The sequence below is a fragment of the Vipera berus genome (assembly GCF_964194415.1).
Source record: "Vipera berus genome assembly, chromosome: 11".
NCBI classification, from domain to species: domain Eukaryota; kingdom Metazoa; phylum Chordata; class Lepidosauria; order Squamata; family Viperidae; genus Vipera; species Vipera berus.
The window spans coordinates 8572305-8585792 of NC_138214.1; the positions used below are offsets into that span (position 1 = coordinate 8572305).

General features: G+C 43.7%; 1 protein-coding gene across 1 annotated transcript; it reads right to left on the reverse strand.

Annotated features, from left to right (window-relative positions):
- On the reverse strand, positions 1-13004 carry TSPAN6 (tetraspanin 6). The gene is made up of 8 exons (XM_081336562.1): positions 12837-13004; positions 8911-9099; positions 8141-8215; positions 7189-7287; positions 5891-6046; positions 4834-4917; positions 3787-3889; positions 1-3000 (listed from the first exon to the last, which is right to left on the reverse strand). The coding sequence occupies exons 1-7, from the start codon at positions 12921-12923 to the stop codon at positions 3821-3823; spliced, it is 759 nt and encodes a 252-aa protein (XP_081192688.1). The 5' UTR covers positions 12924-13004; the 3' UTR covers positions 1-3000; positions 3787-3820.
- Positions 13005-13488: the final 484 nt, after the last annotated feature.

Below are 13488 nucleotides of genomic sequence, written 5' to 3' on the forward strand. Positions count from 1 at the left end.
AAAAATGTATAAAGGTTTATTATGGGTCCAGGCAGATTCCTCTATTGAATACAAAAAATATATATATTCAAAGCATCACATAATACTGATGATAAAAACCATACTCGAACGGATGCAGAGCGACAGCTAAGATTAAGGACGCTCCCACTGAGTCTTAAAAATACACACAGAGACACAAAAATCACTACGACACAACTTCAAAAGGATCGCTGAAATCTGAGCTTGTTTTCAGTGTGTTTCCCCAGACAAGCAACGCCGACAAAAACACCTTCCTTTCCAAAGAATACCAGGGATTTTCCGAATGCAAGGAATTAGCACCAAATACCATTCAGTTTTGGGGTGGAAGGGCAGAGGCGGGCCGAAGAAAGCGGAAAGGAGTCCAAGAAGAGATTTATTTTTCAGACCACAACTCGACTTTGATTCAAGCCAAGGTGTTGTCCACGTATGTACTTATTTATGCACAGTGGTACATAAAACATCCAGCGGTACCTCGGTACCCGACTACTTCTAAAACTTGTCAAATTTGGTACTTGATGCATTTTGACACAAAAAGGTCGTTTCGGTCCTCGTCGTCTGGTTCTCGATGCGCTGCGATAGGAAGACGGGGACAGCCACAGAGGGCAGATGGGAAGTCAGCCAGGCTGGGAAGGTTGCCGACATAGGAAAAGCGGGGACAGCTCGGGAAGAGCAGACAGGAAGTCATTCCCAGCAGAAAGAAAGCATCAGTGGATAAGTCACGTGGTTTCTTTGGTACTCATTTTTAAAGTATTCCTTGCACCTTCCGGAACTACAGTCATTAACGAGTACCGAAGTAACACTGCACAATCATCAGGAGTGTCTTTCAGAAGACTATACAGGCAGTCCTCGGCTTACGACCACAACTGAGGCCAACATTTCCGTTGCTAAGCGAGACATTTGTTAACTGAGCTTTGCCCCATCGTACGACCTTTCTCGCCACCGTTGATAAAGGAATCAGTGCGGTTGCTGAGTTAGCAACACGGTGGTTAAGTCAATCTGGCTCCCTTTATTGACTCTGCTTCACAGAAGGTCGCAAAAAGGGATCACGTGACCCCAGGATGCTGCAACCGTCATAAATATGAGCCAGTTGCCAAGCGTCCAAATTTTGATCACGTGACCCTGGGGATGCTGGAACGGTCTTTAAGTGTGAAAAACAGTCCTAAGTCACCTTTTCAGCGTCACTGTGACTTCAAATGGTCACTAAACGATCTGTTGTAAGCCGAGGACTACCTATAGTAAGAAGCCTGGAACACAAGTCATATCCAAGTCATAATTTTTTCGTTGAAGGTTTTTTATGAGGCAGGTACCCAATTGTCATGTTTTGGTGTTAAGGACAAATCAGGACCCTTATTGCTTGACCAACCATGGTCCAAACTGCTGGGTAAATATCACATAAAGACAGTAACTGTCTGATAAAAGAGATTTTGGAGTGCTCATTGCACAGGCTGGGGTTCACATATAGCATTAAGCAACAAGATGGCTGGGCTTCAGCTTTGCATAGTGTGCAAATTCCACCCCTTGCATAACCACAGCTTTATAGCTTAGCACGTAGTGTGAGCCAGCCATTTACTATTCATATACTAGATCTGTCTTGGCACGATATGTGAAGCCTCTTCAAAGAGGGCCTTAGTGTCCTATCTACTGCCGAATCCGATTCTCCCACAGAAATCTCAAAGATAGGGCGATCAATTTCCTGCTGTTGCAAATCAGCACATTTATTTATTTTTTAGTTAATCTATCCTGTTTGGTGACGGGGGCTACAATTCCATTCCACTGCACAGGAAACTAGCTTATACAAACTCGTAATATCTGTCCATCTAGATTAACGTTACCAAAAGCTTTTTTTAAAAAAAAAAAACATGTTCCACCATATTTGGAGATCCTGTGAATTGGACCAGAGGCCATTTGACAACACAAAACATCTGCTCCCTCTCCCCCCCCCCCGCCCCCGCAAGCTACAGTCTCATTGGGGGCTTATATCAGGACCTTACTATTTTATCCCGTCCCTATCCATTAAAAGCAAGGGTCCAGAAAGAAAGAACGTTTATCTCTTTACCAAAAAAAAGTAGGGTCCGCTGATGACCCCAAAGGAAGAGGATGCAAAAGAAAAGAGGTGTCCTCTGAACATTTTTGACTTCTCATCGGAATTTGGGATTAAACCACACAAAATGCATTTGAGAATCCCTTGGGGCCAAGTCTAAAGGTCAAAAGGCAACTCCAGATGCGAGTTTGGTACAGGCTACTAAGATCTTCATTGCCCTTTGATCCAAGATGGAGAACTGGTTACGGATGAGCTTTTCCAACAAGCAAGTCTTGGAAAGCTTTAAAAATTGGAAGAGTTTTTTTTTTTCAAATTAGGCAGCGTTAAGATTTGCAGACTTCAACTTCCAGGATTCTGGAAGTTAAAAGTCCACACATCTTCAAGATGCCAAGTTTGAAGAGAAAAAAAATCCTTAGCTGGAGCCTCCAGATATGGATCCAACTGAAACAAAATATAGTATTTGAGCCCCAGGCTAAAGAGCTATGGAACTCTGGATTGAAATCACTCAAATGTATTTTTGGAAAGTTCTGGGTAGGATCTAATAATCCAGAATGAGAAGCATTATTCAAGGGGGGGGGGAATGGCCTTTAACTAAAAGAGGCAGCTGTTGGTTATACTACAATAGCAAGAATAGGCTAATATGAATTTAAATAATATGTCCACTTAAATAGATTGACGATTAATGACACAAATAAAGATAATGAAACTAACAGTAAATAGTACTATGAATAGCCTCCCTTTTTAAAAAAAATCTATTTTAAAACTACTGGTCCTTAGTAGTTTCAAATCTCAAAAGGAAAAGCTCCTTATTTTCAAACAAAATTCAAATAAAATCCCTAAGACAGCAGTCAAATCAAACTGGTTTTCCAAAGCTCAAGTCGTCAGGGAGGTGGCTCCTAAAAATCTTCTGTTTTTGTTATTTTTATTTGTTTAAATAAACCCTGCAAATGAAGAACAGAAAATAAGAGATTAAGAGACAGCTGTTTTTAAATGCCAAGAAATTACACATTAAGCCATAATTGGTCTGGGCCTTGCTACACAAACCAATCATCATAGTTTGTAAAAATGGTTTACACCTTATTGTTATGTGTCAGGCTTAGTGCAACGTGCACATCCGGCTGATGACCATCCCTCCTATTATTTCCCAAATCTGCAATCATCATTTCTGAAGAAAAAGCAGGTATCAAAAAGGACGTCTACCATTGATATGTCTAAAGCAAGGGTCTTCAAACTTGGCCCTTTTATGACTTGTGGATTTCAACTCCCAGAATTCCTCAGCCAGGCACGTTGGCTGAGGAATTCTGGGAGTTGAAGTCCACAAGTCATAAAAGGGCCACGTTTGAAGACCCCTGCCCTAGGCCAATCCTTGGCATCTCATCTCACAAACTGCAACTCAACCCAGTGGAGAGAAACCCCAAAAAGAAGCACTTCAGATCATTTAAATCAGTGTTTATGCTGGTTGGGGAATTCTGGGAGTTTGAAATCCAGGTTGCCAAGCTTGAAAAAAAGGGCCTTTAACTAAAAGAGGCAGCTGTTGGTTAAGTTATACTACAATAGCAAGAATAGGCTAATATGAATTTAAATAATATGTCCACTTAAAAACATTGAAGATGTTCCATTAATTTACCTGGATTTGGGCCATTTCTTTGATTTCAAAAAAGGAAAGGCTCCTTTCCAACACAGGGCAATGCAAGCTGCAAGTGCTCTTTATTGCAATGTATTTATACCTTGGAGTGTTGGGCAAATTCCTGTCTTGCAGCGTTACACCATCTCATACTGGTTACTTGTGATAGATCGGGAAAGGCAGCAGGCCAAGAAAATGCCAATCAACTATGAGAGAGAGGGAAAGACGGGATTAACCGGATGGCATCAAGCTAAATTATCTGTACAGATAAATCCTCGGCTTACAACCTTTCCGTTTAGTGACCATTCCAAGTTACAACGGCACTAAAAAGGGACTGATGACAATTTTTCACATTTACAACTGTTCCAGCATCCCCACGGTCACGTGATCCAAATTTAGGTAGTTCGCAACCGGTTCATATATAACATGGTTGCAGTTTCCCAGCATTGTGTCATCCCATTTTGTAACCTTCTGATGAGCAAAATCAATGGGGAAGCCAGATCTACTTAACAACCATATTACTAACAACTGCGGCGATTCCCTTAATAAGTGTGGCAAGAAAGGTGGTTTAAAAAAGGGCAAATCTCACAATGAATGTCTCACTTAGCTACTTTTAAGCTTGGGGACTTTGGGGCTGGAGGTATGTACTTCCATATCACTCCAGTGATCCCTGCCATTTCCATCAAATCATCTATCAATGACATTAATAGCACACTTCTGCAACTATTCTAAAGTTACACAAATGGTCATTAATCTTTGCACTGATCATTAATTAATTTCCTCGAATGGACTTCTAGCTCCGATGCACCCCCTATTTCCCCCATTACCGCATAACCAACAAGGTTTTACTGTAAAATTGGTCCCAACAACTTCTAGGCATCTTCTGTAAGGCCTGATGTGTGTTAAGGTGAGAATCCCTCTCCGTCCAAAAATCATTTGGGGGCTGGAGGGCATCTGGACAAACAAAAGGGGTTCCTGGACAGGAGCCAGCTGTTGGCACTGCTCAAGGAGAAAGAGAGTCTTAACTCAGCCACAGCTGGCCAGGGGTCCCCAAGTGCCTTTGCTAACAAGGTAATCAAAGATCAAATAGAGAGGAGGGGGGGGAAATCACAGGCGTTAGGACAGAGGAAGATCCTCAAGGAAGGCTCACCTGGAAACAAGCCGTGCCAAAGGAGATCCCAGCCACGATGCTCATCTCGGAGTCCATGGTTTGTATCACCAGGCTAAAACAACCCTTCAGAGACAAACGAGAGACGCCTTTTCACAAGGAACCAAAAAACACCCACACCCAGTCCATTTCAACCTCGACTTGACTTTAACCTTGTAATCAAAAGACCGCATGCCGATTTCTTTCAACCGGATGGAAGACTTGCAAAGACCCTCCAGCATGTGTCAATATTTGTGCAGCACAATCTGCGCTCTTGCTTTATTGCCGTGGACTTTGCAAGGATTAATAACCAAGACCTGCTCTTTATTTCAGCCCAACAGGAAGTAGGGAGATTCAGAGAATAAAAGCCAGGACCTCTTCACAATCTGGTGTTTGCGTTCCACGCCACACACTCCTTGTTATCTCACACCGTGCTCCATATCACGATCGTGGACACTCAAAAATCACTGTGACTTGAGCTAAACTAATTTCATAGACATGGAAACAATGAAAAGGTGAGGTTGAGGCTTAGGGAAGTTCCAGCTTCATTCCTTCTACCCAAGACTCCCATGTTCTGCTTTAACAGCTTTGAAAACTCCCTAACACATCCTCCCTCATTCCCTCTTGGGAGTACAGACCTTCTGTTGGCCCAAGCAAAGCCTAACGTGGCCCTTGGACCAACAGATGTTGTCTTATGGCACAGCATCAGGTGAACCATCCATCATGGCTTATCAATAAACTCTGTTAAGACCAGCCATGTCTTCATGCAAGGGTGGGCACCTTCGTTGCAGCCCAGGAAAAAAGGTCAAAATGGCAACATCGTGATGTCAACGAGAGACAAAAGGTGAAACGGGGAACCGATTTGCCACCTTATTTCTCTCACCGAAAAATTGGTTAACTTTGTGAGTGGCTTAATCTAGTTATTTTCATCTATTTCTCAGTAAAAGGTAGTAAAACAACAACAGCAACAAACTACCACTAAGCGGTTTGCTAGCAAATTGGCATTGGCCAATTTCCAGATTCTAGAAAAATCTAGAAAGGTCAGCAGGCCTTCACTTACGTGCTCATAAACTTTGCCTTCTGCTTTGGTGACATTCCTCAAGTCATCGTCGGTACAGTTCTCCAAAGGCTTGCAGCAACTGATGGGGATGCCTTTTTGTTTGAAGTAGTCACTCATTTTCCAGTCCATGAAATTCTCTACACCGCAGCAGTGCAACTGTGCAAAACCGAATGAGCGCTTGATGACCACGGCAAGACACACAAACTGTACCACCACCCTAAAATGGGACACTCTTGGGTCCAAACAGCCTATTGCAGGTCTTCCAGTGCTCTAACTTTGAAAGGGATCTTTTCTAGAACTGGCTTGGAAGTAGTCTACACTGACATCCAATACCTTTGAGAAGCCCATTTCAGAGTCTCGGATGCGGAATGGCTTGTGCCCAGAACTTGTGGGTCCTGCATCACTGGAGGGTAGCTGACTCAGGAATTCTAGGAGCTGAAGTCCATGAGTCATAAAAGAGCTGAGGTTGCCTACCCCTGCTCTAGGTTCTCCTTCTTGAGCAGGGGGTTGGACTAGATGACCTCCAAGGTCCCTTCCAACTCTATTATTCTATTATTACCACTCCAGGACCAAACCACAGGATCGACAATGTGTCTTCCCATCAAGACTTCACTCCAGTCTTTGTCAGCCTGTCCTCTGCTTATAATTTTATATCCCAGATTAATCAGATTATTATTAACTTCCACAACGCCAAGCTGGCACATCCTGTAGCAGGCGGTTGGAAGTACAGGGACCTATCTTAAATTCCCGGTTTTCTTACTAAATGGAAAATCACACAATATACTGAACGATGCATTTAAAATATTTTGGTCAATAGGAGTATGGGATCTTTTCAGATGCCAAGTGTGACGGGCCAGAAGCCAATAAATGTTTTTGGGGTGTTTTTTTTAAAATTCATCTGGTAAGATCCCATTCCCTGGTTTCCATAGTCAGGGGTAGGCAACCTTGGCTCTTTTATGACTCATGGACTTCAACTCCCAGAATTCCTGAGCCAGCCACGCTGAGGGGAAAGGGAGAGGTTTCGGAGCTGAGTCATGCTGGCTCAGGAATTCTGGGAGTTGAAGTCCACGAGTCATAAAAGAGCCAAGGTTGCCTACCCCTGCCATAGGTAAAGGTCCAATTTTACCAGAGTTCATAACCTTGGTTCTCCTACTTTTCAAGATTAATTTAGGGAGTACACTGGACTCCAGCTCAAAGGTGTTTCAGGGACAAACAAGCTATGGGTTTATACATTACAACAAACCATAAGTATATAAGCTATAAAAAAACACACAGAAAAATACAAGGTTTCCACTCACTGTTTTCTGGATGTCATCAATTGCTTTGCTAGGATCGTCTTTGGTCCCATTGTAACGCTTCACAGCATTTTCATAGTTTTTCTTAAAACTATCCTTTATCTGTAGGGAAAGGGAGAAAGTTCCATTATACACAAGTGCGGCTGTCACATAATCAAAAGACACCTCCAGCCAGTTGAATGAGTTAAAAGTAATGAGAGATGCCGAGGAATAAAAGCAGGGAAATGACAAGGCCTAACAACATATCAGTATGGTGGATTTTTAGAAAAGACTTTGTGGAAAATAGAAACGCACCACTTTCAAGATATCGTTCAAATGAGAGGTGTAATTTTCTGTCAGTTTCAAAGCGTGTTAAATTGTATTCTTAAAAAAACTGAGAATCCACGCATATTTTTATACAGCAAAAAATGGCAGAGCAGATGTTTTCAAATGCATTTTGGCACATTAAGCCACCGTGGATGCTAAAAATATAAAGAACTCAGAATTGGAAGGATTTACATTACAATCCACATTTTGCTTTGGATTCAAACGGCTTCTACACACAATCCTACCCTACATTGGCTATGCAAAATTTCAATCAAAAGTCAGACAAGCTCGTTTGGAAAGAAATTCCAAAGTTTTACAGAACATAAGAGAAGCTTTGAACAACTTAAGGGCAATTTTACACACACTATCCCCAAAGGTCTTTACTAGGAAATTACATACCATCTCAATCCAGCTGGACTCTGGATAAATGAATGGAGTTTCTTAGGAAACTGTGTTTAAAAAATGGAGATCGAATATGAACGAAATAACCTTTGCTGGAAGGATTTTTCAGGAATCTTTGCTGTTTGGCCAGCTCCAGCTTTCAATGAAAGCAAAAAGGGAACATACTGCAAACTTCCTGAGGAAAAACAACAGGAAGTTCCATTTTTACTCCATTAAAACAGCAAATTATCGAAGATACAGCACGCACCTCATGTCTGAAGACAAAACCCAGAATGGCAGCGACCAGCACCACAAGGAAAATGAGGGTTAAGAACATAGCATACTGTGAACAGAAAACAGGAATGAATATCAAAATGACCCTCATTGCTTGTGGTACAAGAGTAAACAATATTATACAGGTAGTCCTTAATTTATGACAATTGGAACCAGAACTTCTGTCACTCAGCGCTACGGTTGTTGAGCCAATCCTGATTTTACAACTTGTAATGCTGCAGTTGTTAAGCAAGTCACGCATCCGTTAAGCGAATCTGGCTTCCCCGTTGACTCTGATTGACAAAAGCCGGCTGGGAAGGTTGCAAAAGCGGGGGGTCACATAACCCCAGGATAGTGCAACCATCATAAATACATGCCAGTTGCCAAGCGCCCAAATTTCAATCAAGTGATTGTAAGGACACCGCGACGGTCATTTGGGGGGAACACTAGCCACGAGTCTTTTTTTCCCAGTACTGTCATAACTTCAGTGGTTAAAGAATTGTCGTAAGTCAAGGAGAACCTGTACCCCAGCTATAACAAGACGCTTTGCAGGGGGGGGGGGGGCGGAAAGTGCCAAATCATAAAGTATGGTCTAGTTGAGTTAAAATTCTGTCCTGTATTTAGATAAAAAACAGAATATACATTTTCTATTGCTAATCAAAGAAACCAACAGGATAGCCTGAAGGTGTTCCGCACGGACTGAAATCGCAAATCCCAGCCAAGCTTCTTGCAGTTCAAACAAAGGCCATTTGTTGGAACAATTACCAGTTTCAGCATCCATGTGCTTCCGCGACAGGTTGCAAAACAGCCAAAGGTGCCTAGCAGGGCGACCACCAGCCCCGCCCCAATCAGGACGTAAGGAACATTGCTGGCCTTCTCGTTCAGCAGGAAGAAGTAGACTTCCAGGCTCACCTTGCCCCAAATGCCAACGCCCAGGAGGAGGATGCCGGAGAACTGGAAGAATAGAAGAAGAAGAAAAAAATGCATAAGTCAAAAGGTAACATCTCAGAAGACGTTCCCCTGCAAACGAGCCGTTCCTCGTACTCAAGACTTCTCCGTGGTTCTGTGCCTCCGTTGCACTGATGCAGGCCAACTCCGCTTTGAGCCGATTTCATTCACATTTAGGTCAAGAGTACATATAACCCCTTTCATTCGGAATCACTGCTGGGCTCCTCAAGCATGCATGTAGAAATGTTTGAGGGATGGGAGACCCACCTTTCCTTATTGGGGGAGAGGAATCAAATTTTACAGTTCCCCAAAACGAATTCCAAACATGGGTTGCAAGGATTGGTTCAGATTACTAGCAAAGGGAAACCGTCAATTTTTTCCCCCAAAAGGGCTGAAAAAGAGGGAGACGGCATAAGAGAAAGCAAAAAGGTGTATCCCTGCTCACGATTTGTGGCTGCGTACAATTTGTTTAGTATTTACTTATATCCCGCCTTTATTATTTTATAAATAACTCAATGTGGCAAATATACGTAATACTCCACCCTCCGCCTATTTTCCCCACAACAATCCAATGGGGGGGGATTGGACTGAGAGAGAATGGCCCAAGGTCACCCAATTGGCTTTCGTGGTTACGACAGGACTATAACTCACTGTCTCCTGGTGATTGCCCCAAAGTCACCCAGCCAGCTTTCATGTATAAGGCGGGACTACAACTCACCATCTCCTGGTCATTGGGCCAAAGTCACCCAACCGGCTTTCGTGGCTAAGGCGAGACTAGAACTCACTGTTTCCTGATAATTGGCCCAAAATCATCCAGATGGTTTTTTATGCCTAAAGTGGAAACTAGAAATCTCAGGTCTCCTGGTTTCTCACCTAGTGCCTTAACCAGTAGACCAGGGGTAGGCAACCTTCCAGCTGGCTCAGGAATTCTGGGAGTTGAAGTCCACGAGTCATAAAAGAGGCAAGGTTGCCTACCCCTGAAGTAGACCAAACTGACTGATGATCCACGATGGTCTTTCCTCCTAAAATTATGCAGCCCATCATCTTGCTTTAAGGGTTCAGAATGAGGCTGTACTTTTTAAAACTCTTTTTAGAAGTTTTTGACAAACAATGCTCACCATGCTATAGGACATGTGCAGCTGAACGGCACAATAGATCATTCCACCAAAGTAAGGATTTATCCAGCCTCTGTGAAGTTTTGTTTTCTCTTTTACTTCCCACTGCACACTGAGCCTCTTTATCTCAGAAGCAGGTATTTTTCTCACTCTACAACCAGCTTCCACCACGTCCTTCAGAAGTGAGCCCTTGGGAATTTTCCCTCCCACCCCAGATCCCACTTCTCCACCCACCCCCACGTTCACAGATCCCCTTCCATTTCTCTTCTGTAGAAAGAGACAAATAAAAACAACAATACCTGCATTCAAAAGACCAATTCTGCAACTCCCTTGGGGGGAAAAAACCACACTCACCTGAATCCAAAGCCTGGAGCAGCAGAGTTGAAAGGAAAAGACACGGTTACTAACTGCATTCCATACATTGCTATTCACACACACACACACACACAGAGCAAAAAAAAAATCCTGAAAAGCAAACTGGCAACTTTTTTTTTAAAGAAAAAAGCAGAAAGACTCAAGACCTTAGGCCTGGCACCTACCAGAGAACATCAATATTCTTTACTATATTCTTACTACATTCCTTACTATATTCTTACTATATTCCTTACCATATTCTCTGACCCCTTTCCTTGAAGGAAGGGGTTCTCTACCTTATCCAAGCAATGTTATTTGATTACAATATGGAGGAGTTTTGGTAGTTGGGAGAGAAAATATATTTCACTGGGGATTCGTCGGAAACAGAAATAAGACAAGCATGTTTGAAAGTATTGTCTTTAGATTTTGTATATGGTGATTTTTATAGAGGTAGTTGTGTCTAAAGACTTTGTTTCAAATTCTATCAAAATTTACAAACCATTTGGATCTATTTTATTCTTTTCCTCTCTTATCAGTAAGAAGGAACACGTTTCTGTACCCTCAATGCAGTAACATCTGTTTAATCATTTAATAACTTATAACCTAACTTACAGGAGATTGCAAAAAGTCCTGATGCCACTCTTTACTCGATGTCGGTGGAAAATATCCAGACTTTACTAGGACTGTATTAACTACTGATGAGGCATTGTATTTTGCTGGTTAACAGCAAAATATACTGTAGATGTAATACAAATGAAGTGGCAAATGGCTATAGGTCAAGGACACTGTACCATCATTTGTTTGGACACATTCATCTTTTTAAATAATGCTTCTTAAAATTAACTTTATTATCTGTGTTCTTATTCATCATTAGATCATGCTCAGTGCACTTTTATATATGCATGATGTATGTTTAGTAGCCGACAATTGGATATTTTACTGTTTCTGGCCATATGGCTGTAATAAAAACTGATTTGATTTGATTTCAATGTGTCCTCTTTAGATGGGGAGGGGGGGAATGTTGAGAGACAAGGGGATGCTCTGTTCTTTTGGGGTGTCTATTTCATCAGGCTGTATTGCATCTGCAAGAAATGCCTTTGTTACTGATCCCAGAAGAGGTAGGAAAAGAAAGAGGACGCATGGACGCACATTCCTTCGAGACTTTGCTTCTGTTCTCTGAATGTCTTTAGAGACCAATTCTGCAAGAGGAAGGAGATGGTTCTTCCTGCTGTGTAGAAAAAGGAGTTGCAAGAGTCTCTCCTTGTGTTCACAAGTTTACAAAGCTCACTGCAACTTAAATAACTTTCCAACGACTCTTGATCAAGGCACAAGGGCAGAGGAAAAATAAGAGACTGAACTTGGCACCCTGATTACAACCAGATTATCTCATCAGTAGATAGAGAACTAAAACAGCCCCACCTTCACCTGAGATCAATCACCTTTCCTCTTATTTTTTTTTCCTGTTTGGAAAGAATTCTCAAACTTCAAAGTTGGCAGAATAAGGAAGCTCTGAAGCTACAATGGCTGAGTGCTGACACTCGTTGAAGCCACGAGCCACAGTGGCTGGGTCCCGTTCGCACAACCTCAAGTATTACGGTTAAATGAGCTTTGGTTAAATGCAGCAAGCTCGTAGGCGTGGCAGGGAATTGCAAAGTACTGGAGGGCAATGGGAAGAACAGCCTCCCTCCGTCCAACAATATTAGGTGCAGTGTTGCATTCATGCAAGGAAAAACTCGGCTACTGCATTCCCATCACATGCAACGCCTAAACCGGGGGTAGGCAACCTTGGCTCTTTCATGACTTGCGTGGACTTCAACTCCCAGAATTCCTGAGCCAGCAGTCCACGAGTCATAAAAGAGCCAAGGTTGCCTACCCCCCCCCCCCCGGCCTAAACAACTACTAAGCCAATGCTGGCTGAGGAATCCTGGGAATTGAAGTCTACGTATCTTAAAGTTTCCAAGTTTGGAAAAACTGCCGGGGTAGAACTGTACATCGTCTTTGCACAAGCTGTAAGCTATTGGCAAAGCTCACCTCCAGGCAGGTGGGACCAGAGGCCCCATCACGGGCTGTGCTACATGATGGGGCTTGTAGTCTTCCCCCCCCTCACCCCTTCTTTTTGCAAACGGCGCCCCTTTCTTTGCAAGAGGCAACTTTTGGGGGTGAGAAACGCCAAGAAACCCTGTCCCTCTGTCCAGGGCGGGTGGAGGGGCGGGTGGGGGGTGGGGAAGAGACCCCCCTTCTCCGCCCCCCATTGTTCCCTAGACCCTTCCTCACCCAGAAGATGAAGGTGTAGATGAGGAGGACGCTCTTCAGGCAGGTGATGACCGGCTTGGTCTGCAGCCTCCGCGATGGGGATGCCATCCCCGACCCGGACCAGGCGCTCCGCCGCTCGCCCAGACGAAGCCAAGACTCCCAACTTGTTCCAGCCGCCAGCCTGAGCGGAACAAGCCGAGCCTTTCCGGAAAAGGCCGAAACCGAGAGGCGTCTTCTTCCCGGCCAATCGCAAATCCGGGCGGACTTGCCGAAGCTCTCCGGAAATTGCCGAAAGAGGGACAACCCCCCCCCCCACCACGTAGGGCCGGGGTAGGCAACCTCGGCTCTTTTATGATTCATGGACTTCAACTCCCAGAATTCCTGAGCCAGCATAGCTGGCTCAGGAATTCTGGGAGTTGAAGTCCATGAGTCATAAAAGAGCCGAGGTTGCCTACCCCTGACGTAGGGTAAGCCAACGTCGGTCCAACCTCGAGCGTGGCGAGTGGTTTTTTTTTTCTTTTTCCGGAGGATTCCGAAAGGCTACGCTCCTTTCGCGAGCCCAATCGGAACCATCCGGGCCTTTCCGGGACATCCCGAAAGGAGGCAGGAGCCTCCTTCGGCTTTTTCCGACGTCTCGCCTGCCTTTTTTTTTTAACGTGTTTTAGCAGCTGCC